A 16,486-nucleotide genomic window follows, 5' to 3' on the forward strand; every position below is an offset into this window, starting at 1 on the left:
AGAAGAAACTATTGTGCTATGGAGAAATTGCAGATAGTTCTGAAAAATGGTGCTAGTTCTGAAAAAAAAAATAGCATCATTACAATCATAATTTACTAAACAGACCTACTTACAATGAGAAGTCATGCTAAAACAACACTGAAAATGAAACACATATTTTGAGGGGCACAGGTAGCACTGTAATGTATGCAGTTTGAAATGCTGATGTTATAGTTTATGTGTGAAAAAAATATATGAGAAATGTTAAACTAAATAAGGAAGTAGGTAATGACAGTCAGTTACACCTGATAATATCTAAAAATGCACTATCTCTAGGAGTACAAAACTACATTACAATTCTTACATTAAGAGCTCACACGTGTGTGTGTGTGTGTGTATGTGTATGTGCATGTGTGTGTGTGTGTGTGTGTGTGTGTGTGTGTGTGTGTGTGTGTGCGCGCGCGCGCGGGCACATGAATTTGCTTCAGCTATGAAATTAAGGCTACTGCATTAAGAAAATGTTCAAACATAGATTGCTGCTGCAGTATCCTAAGCTACATAGGTCATTTCCCCATTGAAAACGAGCAGCTTCTTGAAGCTAAGGGTGCCTTCCATGCACTCTGTCAGGAGCTCAAGCGGTGCTCCATAACAGGACAGGTGGAGTATAAAAAGCTTCAAAGCTTTTTTTTCTGTCAAAGACAGCATTCCTTCTGTGGGTTCCATGGAACTGCCGGACAGCTAGCAATCCTCTAGAGCTGGGCAGAAAATAGAAAACCTTCTACTATATTTTATTTTATGAGGAAAACTGGTGTTTTTATGTCAAAACTATGAGATTTAGATAGGAAACTGAAATCCTAGTTACGGTCATTTTACTTTTAAAGAACTTATGTGAACATTTTGTGGAGAAATGTTTTTCTTTTGATTAAAAGTTTGGGTCTATATTAATCATCAAATGATCGGATCATTCATCGAACCCCCCACACCCCTCACTAATAATGTATACCAACTCTGAGATTGCACTATGGTGGGGAAATGGCAAATTTTCCAAATCCCTACTGTAATGCCATCTCAGAACAATTCAACAAATAGCATGTTCGATAAAATGCCTTTTGATGGTCCGGTCATTCCATGAAATAATAGGGACCTTAACATTTTACTTCAAATTGTAAGTTTTGTGAGTTTGGGGCAAGATACCATGTTTGTGGTCTGTCAATGGTTTACTTACCACAGAGACCACTTGACATGTTGTCTACTGTACATTTTACTGACTTGTCCAGGCTCCATTTCCCGCTTTTAACATCTCTTCTTCAGTTTACCGGTCTTTGCTGTAGTACCTTCCCCTGCACACAAAAAGAAGAAAGTTGTAAAGGAGTCTTTGGGTATTAAGCCAGCTCCTATTCTCCCTCAGCCACTGATAAGGGACTCTGCTGTGGCCTATTGTTTTTCTTCCCCAGACTGCCCATCTTCTACTCCCAGTCCTCCAGGTGTAGCTTCTTTAACCGCAAAAAGATTGGGGGTAGATAGCCGCGTCCTCTCCGGCTGTAGGGATGCCCTTGGTGGGTAAGGGAGAGTTACTTTTGCCAGTTTCATCAGAAGGGGCAGATGAAGGTCCTTCACTTGACTAAGATGAGTATTTGGATGCTAGGAGGAGTGTGCCTTTTATGAGTCAGTCTGTTTTCAGAGCAAGAGTATGCTTAGTGAGAAAAAACTTTCGGTTTCCGGTTTCTATTTCCATGGACCAGGCAGCTGTACTGGGATTTGCCACGGTTTATATTTCTATGAACCAGGCAGCTGTACTGGGATTTGCCAAGGAACTTAATGCATTTTCTTTGGCCTCTCATTCTTTGTGCAGGAAAAGGAAAAAAGTTCCTTCCCCTTCTGACAGAACTGAGCAAGCATTACAGGGTGATGGTTGTACTTCAGGAAATTCTTCTCAATCAGAGTTCTCTGAATCTGAGGAAGGTATTTCAACAGATGTCCCTGCTGAAGAGATTTCTAACACTTTTTCTAAGATGAAACATTTTTTCAGTGGCACCAGAATGGGGTCTATACCGAATGTTCGAACATTCAAATTTTCGAGTGTCATATGGTTGACACCATTTGATCGGATTTTTGAATGTGCAAATGCTGTAACGGAGATCTCTGTACAGCGCGGAATGGGAAGATTTCCCTTTTCTGCACTGTAGTGTGATCTCGGAGTTGGTATATTTAAAGAGCAGGGGTGTGGGGGGTGCAGGGGGCTTGCCCCCTGCTTAAAACGTTCAGGTAGGTGTTTTGTGTAGTTTATTTTTTATTAGATATTCAAACTTTTGAAAGTTCGATCATATGGTGTCGACCATATGACAGTCGAACTTTCAAAAGTTTGATTATCTAATACAGACCCACCAGAATGAAGCTCCTGTGGCCCAAAAATGTACTATGATTTAATGCAGTTAAAGATGACAAAAGCTGTCTCTCTCTCTCTTGTACTGCCTTCCCTACCTTACAGAATGTTTTTCTCTCTGCTTTTACCTAACTTGATGGCCAGCCTCCTGCTCTCAAGTAGTCCGGCAAATTATATAGGGTACCTCAGACACACAAGTTTTCTAATTCTAAAGTAGATTCAGCAGTTATTTCTCTATCCAAACCTGCTTCTGTTAAACAGGTTATTAATGCTAACCACATTCCCCCGACAAGGATGGGAAAGCAGTGAATAAACTGTGGAAGAAAATGTGTTCTTCTAGTACTTTAACCTTCAAAATTTTAAACTGTCAAGCTCATATGTTAAAGTTGTATTGTTATCCTTTGAGAATATGAGACGTTAATGGCTAACCTTTCTTTTTCTGAGGTAAAGAATATATGAATGCATCTGTTTTTCATGTGACTTAAGAACATTTAAAGTGTGCTTATAATACTACTGATTTATCCAGAAGCAGTAACTCTGGAGGATGAGCTTTGAGTAGATTTTTCTTGGCTTCATTCTCAGAATCTCCTGATGAAGTTAAATCTGAGATTTTAAATTCTCCCTTTTGATTAAAAGGTTCTGTTTGGCCCTAATGCCGCTAAGGTACTTAAAAGGTATGCTAAAAGGGGAAAACAGATTCAAGGATTGTCTCAGATTTTTCAACCCTCCTTTTACAGAACAAATAGTAATTTCCCCTTTTCCTCATCTTCCTTCTCCAGTGACCAATTCAAGCAGCAAGAAGCCAGAAAATGGGGTTTTAAAAGCAATGGAAAGTAGACTCTAAAAATAAAAGCCTCTAAAAATCAAGGTAAGTTCTATCACTTAGCGTGACTGTATGCCTGTTCTGGCTCTTCCCTCCTCTGATCCTGGCAACCTTTCCACATCTGAGACCTCACTTTCCCTTGTAGCAACAGATTGTTTCAGACAGCTGGGTTCTGTAGGTAATACAGAAGGGGTACATGGGGCAATGTGAATCTCTCCCTCCTTTCCAGGGTATTTTCTCATATCCAGAGAACCACATCTCTTTTTCCTCCCATACTGCAAAACACATCGTCTCAGGGAGTTATAGAACCTACATCCCTCAATCTCCTAGGCAAAGGTTATTATTCAATATTTGTTCTAGCTCCCAAACCAAAAGAATTATGGAGGTCTGTACTAGATTTTTTTGTTTCAAAACCTTGTTGTTGGTATTCCGAAGTTGAAAATGTTCATAGGTTCATAGATTAGTACTAGGCTAACTGCCCTTACGAGCCATTTTAAGCCTAGCCAGTTATCCCTTGTGAGACTCAAACCCTGCACTTTATGCTTGTAAGGCAAACACCTTAACCATTAGGTCTCTAATGTACCTTAATTTTTTTATTTCATATCCTCTACTATATATCCATGAATTGTTCTTCCACATTCTTAACCCTCCTATATTTCATAATTTCTATAACTTTTTTACATCACACCCTTTCTTTTTGTTTTTTTCAAGTTACAATTGAAGTCTCCTACTATAAATAGCTTCTGCATCAATAGCAATGTAATTCAATACTAAGGCAAATGTATATTCACTTTCTTTACTAGTTAAATATGCATATAATGCAATTATTCTATTTACTTTATCTTTCCATCTAACATTAATAACCATAATCCTACCTATTAAAATTATAGCACTATCAAGCACTTTAACTGTCTTTTTCATAAGTATTGTTATTCTTGAACATAAATCTTGTCCTAAGTTCCAGTATGTCTCATTATCCCGCAGACATTATGTTTGAAATCTTTCTTCGTTCTTTACAAATTTTGTATTTTCTAGTATAATTAAATCACTATCACATTTTTTATACCAGTCTGTGAAAGCTAGCTCTTCTAATTATGGTCCTAACACTGTTAACATTCAATGCTAATATCTTGCAATTGCCATTATTTCTATTTAGGAAAAGGTTATAAGGAAAAAGAATAAAATCTTCACCCTTTTTCTTTCTTCTTCTTTTCATTTGTGTTTAATCCAGTTATTGTTCTTTTTTCTCTCTCACTCCTTTACCTATAGATTTTTTTACTGTATTCCATGTAATATCTTCTTCTTCACTAACTTCAGTACCCTCTACTATATTTAATTCTTGTTTTTTATGTGTCATACTTTTATCATCATTTTTTTTGACTGTTTTATCTGTATTTTTTCTACATGATTTTGACAGGAAAAACACTGTTATATCTTCAATCTCTTGTACCTCTTCTCCTCCTCTAGCTTTCATGGTAAAGTTGTATCTAAAGCATACTTAGCATTACATTCCCACTGCAGAACATTTCAGGTGTTTCTTAAAATTTGCTATATCTGGTTTATATTATCAGCACTCTGTGATACCCTTTGGACTTTCTACTATACCAAGGTTATTCACTAAATGCTTAGCTCCAATCATTGCTCACTGCAGACTTGAAGGTATTTACATTTTTTTCACATTTAGATGATTGCCTCATCTTTGCTAACTCTTTTTCCAGCTGTCAAAGGACTTTAGCAACTAGTCCAGAACATCTACTCAATTTGGGTCTTCAGGTCATCTTTCAGAAGTCTTCTTTTATGATTCATGTTTCAACAGTCTTTAAAAAAACAGTGTTTTTCCTGTCAAAACCATGCAGAAGCAAGGGGGTTTCTCATGATTTTGGACTGTGAGGCATTGGTGATTATTACCTTTCCCCTGGCAAAAGTATACGTGAGAAAAATATAGTGGTGCCTCAGATGAGTCTGGAATCAGCATCTATACCCTTTGTCTTTTCAGATCACAGTTCTGACATTTGTAAAGAGGGGGGGCTGGATGGTGGGTGGACCAGATAGCTTGAAATCCAGGTTTTCTATTATCCCTTCTGAACCCCCTCCAGCCAGTCACCACTGACATTTTATTTCAGACATAGTGTGGGAAGAGATTTCTAAAGTGGTAAAAGAACATGCTCTGTGGGATCCTGCAGAATAAGCACATAGATATCACAGACATGTTGCCAGTTATCAGTGCTTTGATGACCTTGAATCATCTCAGGTCCCCAGAACGTCTGCAGGTATACACAGACAATAGCACAGTGATGTGGTACATAAATAAACAGGAGGAGGGGGGGGGGAGTACCAGATCTTACCCTCTTTACATACTTGCTGTGATAGTGTTTGAGAGGTAGTAAGTCAGGCCAATTTGATTTTTCAGGCTTCTGATATTCTGTCAGAGCAAAACTTTACTATGGACAAGCTCAGTAGGCTGAGGATAGACTTCTACAAATGGAAACTCACTCTGAGGTCTTCCAAGAATTGCTCCGGATGTGGGGAACACCTCGAGTATTTCTGTTTGGCTCCCTTCAAAACAGATAACTAAAGAAATTGCTCCAGGAGTGCTTGTGAACAGGCCTGAAAGACAGATGCTTTCTCATTCCCATAGAAAGAAATGTTTGTGTATGTTTTTCCACTCTTTCCACTGATCTCCAAGGTTCCTCTAGGAGATCCAGAAAGACTACCCAAAATTGTGGTTGTAGTTCCCATTTGGCCATGACATCAATAGTTCTCCCTTCTTTTCAATATGGCCAGAGGCAATTGTCACAAGCCTTCCCACATATTGGATTTACTCACACAAGACATGGGGAGTTTGATACAATCCGAAACTCTTCAACTAAATGCCTTGGTAACAGGCTTTGATACCTTTTAGGCATCTTTTTTACTGAGGATGTGCAGCAGGTACTAAAGGAGGTGATAAAACCTCTTAAAAGAAATTCATACATGTTCAAGTAGAAAAGATTTTCTAGCTGGAACCAGTCAAAGAACCAGGGACGTCTGCAGGTCTGATTGCCTCTGGTTCTTGATTATTTTTATGAGGTATTATCTAATGTTCTTTCTTATTCCTCTGTCAAGGTACATTTATTGGCAATTTCTACATAGCTGACTTTACACCCCCCACATTCAAACTATCCTCAAATTAGCCAGTTTTTGAAAGAGGTGTTGCATGCTCATCCACCTAGAAAACAAGTGTCTCCTCGCTGGGATCTGAACTTGGTACTTTAAAAGCTTACCCTGTCTCCATTAGGTTAAATTGATGTTCTTCTTTACTCATTGGTCTGTCATCTGCTAGGAGAGTATCTAAGTTACAAGATCTTAGGCTGAGTCAGCCCTACCTTGTTATCCACAGAGAGGGTTTTCTTGAGAACAAATCCTACCTTTATGCCTAAAATAGTCTAAAAATTAACTTTAAGCCATGCTATTATTATTCCAGTTTTCTTTCCTGAACCTAAGAACATTTACACTCTAGATGTCTACAGACAGCTCAGATACTATGCAGGTAATACTTAAACCGTCAAGAAAAATGATCAGCGGTTTGTTTTTGTCAAATAGTGTCAAAACAGACCACTTCCAGTTGGCTGTCACACACTATTGCCTTTTGTTATACTCACCTTAGTAAGCCACTTTCAGGTGGGGTTACAGCCCATTCCATAGTGCTTTGGCTTCTACTGTGACTTTCTGGAAACAGGTGCATTCGATAAGTATTTTAAAATCAGCAACCTTGCCCTCGCTACACACTTTTACAAAGCACTACAAACTGGATTCCTTTTTTGGGTCCAGAAGATGCTTTTTTAAGACCATTCTCCAGGGGTTCCTTAGTTCATTGGCCTCCTCCTCCCCTTTTTCTTCCCTAAGCTATGGTAATCTACCCATATATCTCAGGCAACTACAGCAGTGATCTATGTTTGAACATTGTACAGTTGTACAAGTAAAACTTACCATAACAGCAGATCACTGTTGTACCAGACCCCCTCCCTTTAGTCCTCTTTTTTTTTTCTTGATTGTAATTTTTTGATGTTGCCAGGGTGTGGATTTCACTATGCCTTTTTTTGTATATAGTTACAGTTTTGATTTGTTTGCTAGAATTATTCTTCAGGGCTCTTGCCTCCTTCCTAGGCAAAAAAAACCTCTGAAGCTTTTTGCATTCCAAATGTCCTTTTATGGAGCTCTACTCAAGCTCATGACAGCTGGAACATGTGGAAGATCCCTTTAGCTTTGAGAAGCTGGATGTCCGTAGTGGGGGTAGGACACACATAGTTTAGGCTACTGCAACACTGAGCAATCCGTTAGGAAATCTACATTATGATAAGCTTTATTAATACAACTGTGCTTTCTTTTTGTTTGTCTTTAGAATGTGATGTGTGCCTACAGAATAACAACAGAGAGAGGGAGAGTGAGTGAGTGAGTGAGTGAGTGAGTGAGTGAGTGAGTGAGTGAGTGAGTATGTGTATATATACGAAGTGACAAAGATAAGTACACATATACTGGCCTAGACTGTTTTATGGGTTTCAGACTAGATTCGGAAATAAAAATCAGTGAAGAGCTGTTCATAGAAACCACAAAAAGAAAGCTAATTTCAGTAAAGATCATGTACATTGAAAGTGCGAGAAAGGGAAACACTTCGGCTGTAGTTCACAGACAAGAGTGTAACAACAGAGTAACTTGTTCAGAATAGATAAACTGATCTGCACTGCATTGCTATTTGAATTCAGAGTCTTTCGCATTTTGATTTATCTAATTAATAGAGAACTTGTATAACTATGAAAGACTCATCTAAGGAGTTTGAACATTTTCTCAGTTGAGCTTACTTCTGGCCTGTGCTAGTAAGCAACACAGGTGCATAGCAGACCACAAACACATATACAGACAGAAGCACACACACACATGCAGACAGTGATGCACACAATCACACACACACCCAATCTCACACAGACACATACAAACACACAGTATCAGCACACTTTGCATGCACAATCTCCCAATCCATACCACAAGTTATGTCAGGCATTAGTCATCTGCAACACACAGTGACACACACACACACATACAAGCAGTCACAATAAGCATTCATGCACATACAGTCAAAGAACCCACAGACACTGTCCCTATAGCAATACACACACACACACACAGGCATGCATTCACATAGCACCTTATACAGTCATATTCATAGATTCTCTTCCAATGAAGAGCATAGATGCATATAGCTATATTGCTGTATACACCTAAGTATTTTCTGCACTGCTCTGCATGGAAATTGCCTAGTACATGCATCTATGAATCTCTTTACTGTGCAATTTACCCTCTATAACCTTTAAGTACTTGGAAACCAATTATCATAAGCCTCACCAACCCGACTATAGGATTCACACATAGTGCTGAACCTCTTGTGGGCCAGAGCTACATTACTGAACAGTGACGGCACTATGAACAGAGGACCCTGGTTTAACATTTTCCAGGAAAAATACTGCTAAATCCAGAATTTGGACGTCTAAGTATGGGGGGAAAAAAGCAGCTTTTCATGGAATTTGGTATTTTAGGCAGAGCACTCATTTACCACAACTTGTAATCTTGTCATATTTACTATTTATAATACTGTCACCTTGTTTTCTGTAAACAGAATCTGCTTTAATTTTGCATATATGCAGATGTACTAGACAATTATAATGAAATCACAGTAAAGACTGAAAATTACGATTAAAACTCACAGGTGTAATTCCCAAACTTCATCTCATGAAAATGGAATTTCAGTTTTTTTGAGTACCATAAATCAGTGTCCCTGTGAATTGGGATAGCTTTAACTAGTACACAAATAAGCTTGCATGCTTTTGAATATTACACAACATGTCTGTGAATTCCACACACAGCTTTATTTAAAAAAAATGTTCCTTTCCTGTAATTTACAGCAACCATGGAAATGGTATAAATTAGTGGTGGGAAATCTCCTTCTACATGTAAAAGCATTTAATCTGCTTTTGTTTTGACACAATCAGCCATCATCAAACACAGATTTCAATATGTTACTTTTGAATAATTAGCATTTAGTACATTCTGTTTTGAGAATCAATCCCTAAAACATTTCTTTACTTAAAGTATATCCCATTTGCACAGAGTTTTTAACAAACTGAAAGAAAAGTGGACAAGAACCATGTTTTCAGTTCTCAAATTTATGCAATGCAAATAATCTGGCAGAATAACACAGAAGGTTATGGCAATTAGGTGCTAACAAACATCTGATCTAGGTTTGAGTTAATCCTTTGCTTGCATACTGTGAGGTTTAGTGCAGGTTATTTAAAAAAAAAGCACAGCTGTCAGACCAGTCTTGAGATGAGGTACTTGTGCTGTATAAAACATTAGAAAAATAAATAGACATGCTATAGCGGCTTTCAATTTTTTCTTCAGACATTTTTTTGGTTTGCATGTAAAAATAAATAAATAAATAAAAATGAAAACACTACATGTGCACCTGGGATTTGGAATTCAGCAAATGATGTGCTTTCTTACCTTCTGAGACTTTTCTATCAGTAGAAGAGCCTTGTAGTTGTGTAACTGTGAATGCAGTCATGGTCCACAGTGATGGCATGTTGGCATTTGTCTTCTCCTCCATGTTGGGATCTACTCTGTCTCCTATATTTGTGAGGGTGGTAGCATCACCTTCTGTGGTGCTGATTGTAGCATCAGCAAATGTAGGGCCACTGAATGCTGGTAGCATCTCATCTTGTTTGGTATCCACTGTTGGTAAAATTTCACCTTTGGTCTCCACCAAGAGTTTTGACACTATGTTGATGTATGCTGTTTCAGGTGTTCTACTACTAGTGACTGATATTAAAGTGGTGTTTTCTGTGTCACTTACATTATTAGTGTTGACATCAAAATAAAGTGGGCTTTGTTCCAGAACTTGCATTTCTGTTACAGCACCATTGTGAATAGTCTCTGCTTCAATGTCTATGCCCAGGTTTGTGTTTTGCCATTCATCTTTCAGTACTGACACAAATGGAACTGATAAAGTTGCGGTGTCTCCAGTGTTTATGTGCTCACTTGGTTCCACATTGTGTTGGTCAGAAGACTGGTTGCTTGTTCCTTGGGAAGACATTGTATTAAGGATATGTACAGTTACCAGATGGCTATCATTCAGTGCAGCTTGTGATTCAATTTTTCCAGGTACATGTGATAGGTTAGACACTGCTGCAGGTTCAGTAAATCCCTTGTTTTTGTCATCTGAATTTTCACTTCTTAGGATGGGGGTTATCATTTGGTCATCTCCGTCCAGTGCAGCACTTGCTGAAACTGATGTGCTTTCATACCCACTTATATGTCCTTCGGTAACATTCGACTGCTGCAAATCTGCCACCAAAAACTGAGACTTCAAGGAATTAATCTGTCCTTCAGAATAAGAAATAGCACTGCTTGTTTGCAAATTATCATCAGCTGCATTCCCTGTGAGCACTGTAGCTGAATCTTCCCTTTCTGTAACTGATTGCAAAGAAGGTGTTACACGGACTGCTGTAGTCAGCATTAACATTGTCAAGCTACTCACATCTTTGACGCTGTTACTTCTAGCAGTATTTTGAGTATAAGGCAATTCAGAATTTGTAGGAAATAAAATGTCCAAATCCTGACTAGTCTTTAAACTTTCACTTGTTGGATATGAGGTACCCAACCCCTTAATGGCCTGTAAACTCTTGGTATTGCTTTTAGGGTTCTGATTAATTTTTGCCTTAGCAGAGAATATGTCATGTGCTGCTGTTACAGAGGGCTGTGAGGCAGTGTCAAACAGATAAGCAGGCTGTGAAGTGAGGGATGTTTGATCAGTGTTGTCTTTCCACCTGAGAATATCAGCCATTTTCCCATTCTCCTCCTTTCCTGTTGTCAACTGTGAGGTTGCATATACAGGCACATCAGTGCTACTTTCCATCTTCAGAAATGCAAGGCACCTTTGATTAGGTGAACAGAGCAGGACACAAAGGGTAATGATCCACGTATACCAGCATATTGATTGGCCCATGTTTAAAGACAGATATCAACACAGAGTCCTTAAAAAATACTGGGGAAAGCAAATACAAAATATTACTCCATAATGTTTAAAAAAGAGAGAGAGAAATTTATTAAACATTATTTTAGGACATAATAAAATATGAAACAGGTATAAAACAAATCTATAAACAAAGATATTAGAAAATGGCCATTCATTTAAATGCTTGGTCACAGTAGTTGTGAAATTAGACACATATAGTGCCTCGAGTGCATTTGCTTGCATCGATTTTAACATTTCTATATCGTCTGTACAAAGACAATAATCAATGAAGTCAGTTGATCAGCTGTGAGTAGATTAGCGAAAGCCACATAGGATGAAAATCACAAAAAAAACTTTGAGGAGTTTCTCTTTTCCCAAAGTGCAGTGGCTTTTGAGATGGTTGTATTATATGCAAAAAGGGTGCAGGGGGCACTGCAGCTCCCTGAATGGAAAAAGCACCCACAAGAAAAATGAATAAAATGATTATGCCTGTTTTGCTATGGAATATGCTTTCTGGTCATTTGTAAATTTCAGCTGCATTAGTATCATCTGACCAACTCACACCCACAAATAAATTAAATATATGAGGAATAGGCACAAATACATCAGAAACACAAAATGGTATTCTGAGCTACAATATATGCACGAGCTGCAACAATGGGAAATGTATCTGTGATGAGAATCAAGGCTGTAGAACAGTCAGTGGTGAATCACTGTCATCTAGGAAGGTAAAGCAGGTGTTCAGGCAAAATAAATGTATGTTTCTACTTCTGAAGAGCAGAAACTAAATATGGAAATAAACAAAAACTAACTCTGCCATCTAAACTCTAGGACTTCTTATAAATAACTCTGAAAATGGGGTCCTGGTCATAAGTGATAAAATAATAACAGCTCAACTTCTGCATACGAGTGTTCACAAAATTTTCTGCAAAGTTTATATAGTGGCTTTCTCTAGCAGGCAGTCTCTAACCCCCACAGAGTTTCACCTCCTCTTTTTCCTTAGCTGATATGATCAGATGAAAGGTTGCTGCACCTCAAGGAAAGGGGAACATTCTTTGCAAAAACCTCAGATACATCATGTGCAACTTTGCACTCAGTGACAATTGCAAGCCTCGAAAAATGAAGGTTGCACTAATGCTTTACTTAGGATGTCTGTGGCCTGGAGACAAAAAAAAGAATTTGAGTTAAGTAATAATCATCCACACAGGCAAGCAAAAAGTTTTCATGTGACTGTTCTGTCATAATTATTGCAGCTAATACACCTAGTGCACTCCTATCAAACTCTCTGCTCTGCTCTTGGCAAATGCAGAGAGAGAGAGAGAGAGAGAGAGAGAGAGAGAGAGAGAGAATATCAGCAGTGAATACACCTTGTTCTAATAGTGGAGAGTGGTGCACTTCACCCTTAGCATGCTTGCATTTAGTGATGACAGGCATTTACATATCATATCTAGATCACAAATTCATTCTTTGATAACCCATTTAAGCCATTTCATGGTTTCAAGGAAGGCAGATGCTATCCTGGCACTCAGTGTATGCAAGGCAATGAAACTAATCCTGAATAGGAATCTAGGCCATCACACAATGTGCACGCACAGTTACACATGGCACACACATCTATGGGCAATTTGTAGTATCAACAATTCACTTACAACACATCTTTGGGAGGTAGAAGGAAAGCAGAGCACTTGGCAAAATCCTTGTTGGCACTGGCACTGGCACATGGAAGACCTGCAGATTCCATAAAGAATGCACCCTAGCAACGAACCAAAATAAAAAGCCAAGCATTACGAAGTGGCAATGTTAACCACTGCAATATTTAGTTACTACATAGCTCTGGCCAAATCCGCCTAACCCAGTTCTTCTGAGATACAGTAAATGAACTGCCTATGGAAGTGATAAGTTATATATTATGAGCAGTGATTATCTGACTGTACAGTGGGGGTTCTTAACAGCTTACTTTATGTCCTGGTGGTAGGACGAGAGCAAAAGGTAAGCAACATATTCTGCATATACAGTATACACTATTTTGAAATGCTTTCCAGTATATAGCCAGTAATATCACTATCCTTAAGAAAAGCAAGATAATTATAAAAAGATCACCTGTTTGACATTACCTTTCAGACACACAAGTGGTTAAAACACGTTTGTTTTCCAAGATTGCCATGAATGAGAAGGGCTCTTTCCCACAAGCTGCACTGGCACCAGAGTTGATTATATAAAGTTTGGTGATACAGGGGACAGAGGTCCCAACATGGGGCATGTGGCGGGGATCTGTCCCCACAAAATATCACATTTAGTGTTGTACTACATATCCAGTTTTAAATACCTTGCTGTAGCTGAAATAGGAACCACACACACTGCATGCAACAGACCAAGTTATTTTCTAGAGATTGTAAATGGTAAATCATTTTAAAATCTAATGTAGTATACAGTGTAAAAAATAGAGTTAAATGATTTTAAAAGGAAAGCCCCACAGTCTGGGGGTGCTGAATCTCACACAGTTACTAAACTTAAGCTGCATTAACATTGGCCTCAGTGGTGCAAGATTCAAATATTTAAAAACAAAGAAACAATACTAGGCAGGTAATCACAGGGATCGTAATAGGCCTAGCAATATATACCCCTTTATATACACCCACTTAAAAGTTCTTACCACACTTTACAAGTACTTAATAGTTCCCCCCTCCCAAATCAAGCAGGGCATACATAATAACCCTGTGTAAATTTATGTCTCCTGTCCAATCATCAAAGCTAACCTTAAAGGCAGACAAAGAAGTAGGTTGCTTAACCTGTAATGTTTACTTATTCCATATGCTTGGAATATGTTGAGTTAGGAACCTATTGCTCTGGAGAGTACTGTTTATTTGTTGGTAAAAACTTAGGTCCCTAGTATGGGTGTTTATACAGCCACTGGTTTTGCAAAGAAACAGGACATCAAATAAGCCTGTGCCTTTCATGTCTCATAAAGACATGCACAGGTCACCTCAAAGCAGCCAATAGGCTATGCAGTACAAGGAGAGTTGTGGTCATCAACTGGGACAGCTGAAGGAAGTAAGACCTTTCATTTTTTGTTCAAAAATCATTTGGGCCTGTCCAGCTCAGGAATTTGCTTGGATTTGTACATACCAAACAGGCCTTACATTCAATGATGAATTTGATAAGGGAAGAGTACAGTGGCAAATTTACTTCTTTGGATTTTGAAGATATTTTCTTGGAAATTAACTAGATCAGATAGAATAATTTACTGACTGCAGTGGTGGTACTGTGGTAGCATTGTCGCCTCACAGTAAGACACTGTCCTGTTCAATTCCCAGCTAAAGTGTCTTTTGTGTGGAGATATGTGTGAATGGGCATACCTTCGTTGAAGGTTATGCGTCAGAGCTGGCAACTCGGCATGTAAAAATCTACTGCCAATCATTAGCGGACCGGAGTTCCACTGTGGCGACCCCTAACCGGGAAAAGCCGAAAGACACAACAAGATAGAATAATTTACTGACTATGGTGAGAACATGAGGACCGAATGAGAAAGAGTTGTCCACATAAGTAACCAGGTCTCTTATGACCATATCGAGGACCGAATGAGAAAGAGTTGTCCACATAAGTAACCAGGTCTCTTATGACCATATCCATTTGAAGAGGATTATCACTTATAACATATGAGGAAGGAACAGCTTTTCTGCTGAATGCCACAGTGCTGTACTTTTTGCTCTTACCTTGAGACTGTTTTCAGAACATCAGATAAGAGCATATTTCAACCCTTTTTGGAGCAGTGTAGTACCAGTGGATGAGCAGATAACAGTACACAGCTTGCAATCATCAGCAAATCTGGTCTACCACATTTCAGGAGTACTAACTTGGATGTCTGCAAAATAAATGCGAACAGGAGATGGCCTAGCACCAATCCTTGTAGTCATCAGATAGTTAAAATTTTTCATTCAGAGAGAGTTATCAGCAACTTTCACTACTTGGAATTGTTTGGATAACTAGTTTGCAATCCAACCAACATAGGGATTTACATTAAGTTTGTCTAATTTTTCAATAATATTAACACGGAGGTTAGAGTCAAAAGCCATGACCAAGTCAAGATAAGCAGCATGCACAGATTGACTGTCCACAGCAACTGTAATCTTTTAAAAGAAGTTTACTAGGTTCAGAAAAAAAAACACTGTGACCAAGATCACTGATGTCTGCAAATAATTTAACAAACATTTTTAATTTCATTCTGTATTAGATGTTCACAAAAGAAGTAGTGCACACCAGGGTATAAAGCTTTTTTCGTAGGCCATTCCTCTTGAATTACTCCAAAAATTAGAACAATTACAACAGAACAGAAAAACAGAGCACTATACAACTCATCAACGGATGTATTTTTATTTTTTGGCTAGAAAAGGAACACAGAAGCAGTCATAGCGAATAATTTTAATGCACCCCTGTTGAGTACTTCACACTGGACTGGACATTTGCATTTAATGTAATAATTAAACTAGCAAATAAAAAGTATGTGTATAACTCGGGCAAAAATCATAAGTTTGTGTTGTTTATTCCAATGCTATACCAATAAAGCAGCTTGAAGCAAACGGGGGCCAAACTACCTGCTACATTTTAAGAATAGCTCCTAGGTGCAGTGGGATACTTCTTACATATATGTAATGAATACATGCATACGCACGCACACAAAAACACAAAGACAGTGTCCTGTGACACAGAAGTGGGGCTCACATATCTAGCAGCAAAGAAGATCCTTGATATTTGATTCTTCCAGATAAAACAGTCAAAATAATATATTTTGTAAGCTTTCTTTAAAACAATTGCCTCAACTATGCGCTTGAGGTATGTGAACTGCTGTCATCTTGACAAAAATCATTTCTACAAATATTTGCTATGGTTTGAACATCATATAAGCTTTAAAAATTGAAGGCTTACAATAGATAAATGTATTTATTATGATGTGCTCCTGTTAATTACACTCAATTTTTTATATATATATATATATATATATATATATATCATTTTATATTTTTGTATTTTATATTAGATTGCATACTTGCACCCTCTACAGTGGCACTTATTGGTTTGGTCCATTTATAATTGATTAAGCCTGGAATGAACTTTCAGTATTTGAATATCTAGTAGCATTGTTTTAACTGAATGGTCGGAATATATAGTTTTCTTAGCATCATGTTGCTTTAAGAATTTTGGCTCCAAATTCATAAGTGAGGGCTGACTACAAGTCTATTTAAAGGGTCATATGACCAGT

At 38.1% G+C, this 16,486-nt stretch overlaps 1 protein-coding gene across 2 annotated transcripts in view; it reads right to left on the minus strand.

The window, feature by feature from the left end:
- The window catches only part of ARMH4 (armadillo like helical domain containing 4), a 1,007,214-nt gene that overhangs the window by 970,290 nt on the left and 20,438 nt on the right, over positions 1–16,486 (minus strand). For both annotated transcript variants that reach the window (XM_044074445.1, XM_044074444.1), the window contains exon 2: positions 9,720–11,259. In XM_044074445.1, coding sequence (XP_043930380.1) covers positions 9,720–11,220 — 1,501 coding nt within the window. In that variant the 5' untranslated portion in view covers positions 11,221–11,259. The remainder of the gene's footprint in view (positions 1–9,719; positions 11,260–16,486) is intronic.

The sequence above is a fragment of the Protopterus annectens genome, chromosome 6.part0 (assembly GCF_019279795.1).
Source record: "Protopterus annectens isolate FY-2018-M chromosome 6.part0, PAN1.0, whole genome shotgun sequence".
NCBI classification, from domain to species: Eukaryota; Metazoa; Chordata; order Ceratodontiformes; family Protopteridae; genus Protopterus; species Protopterus annectens.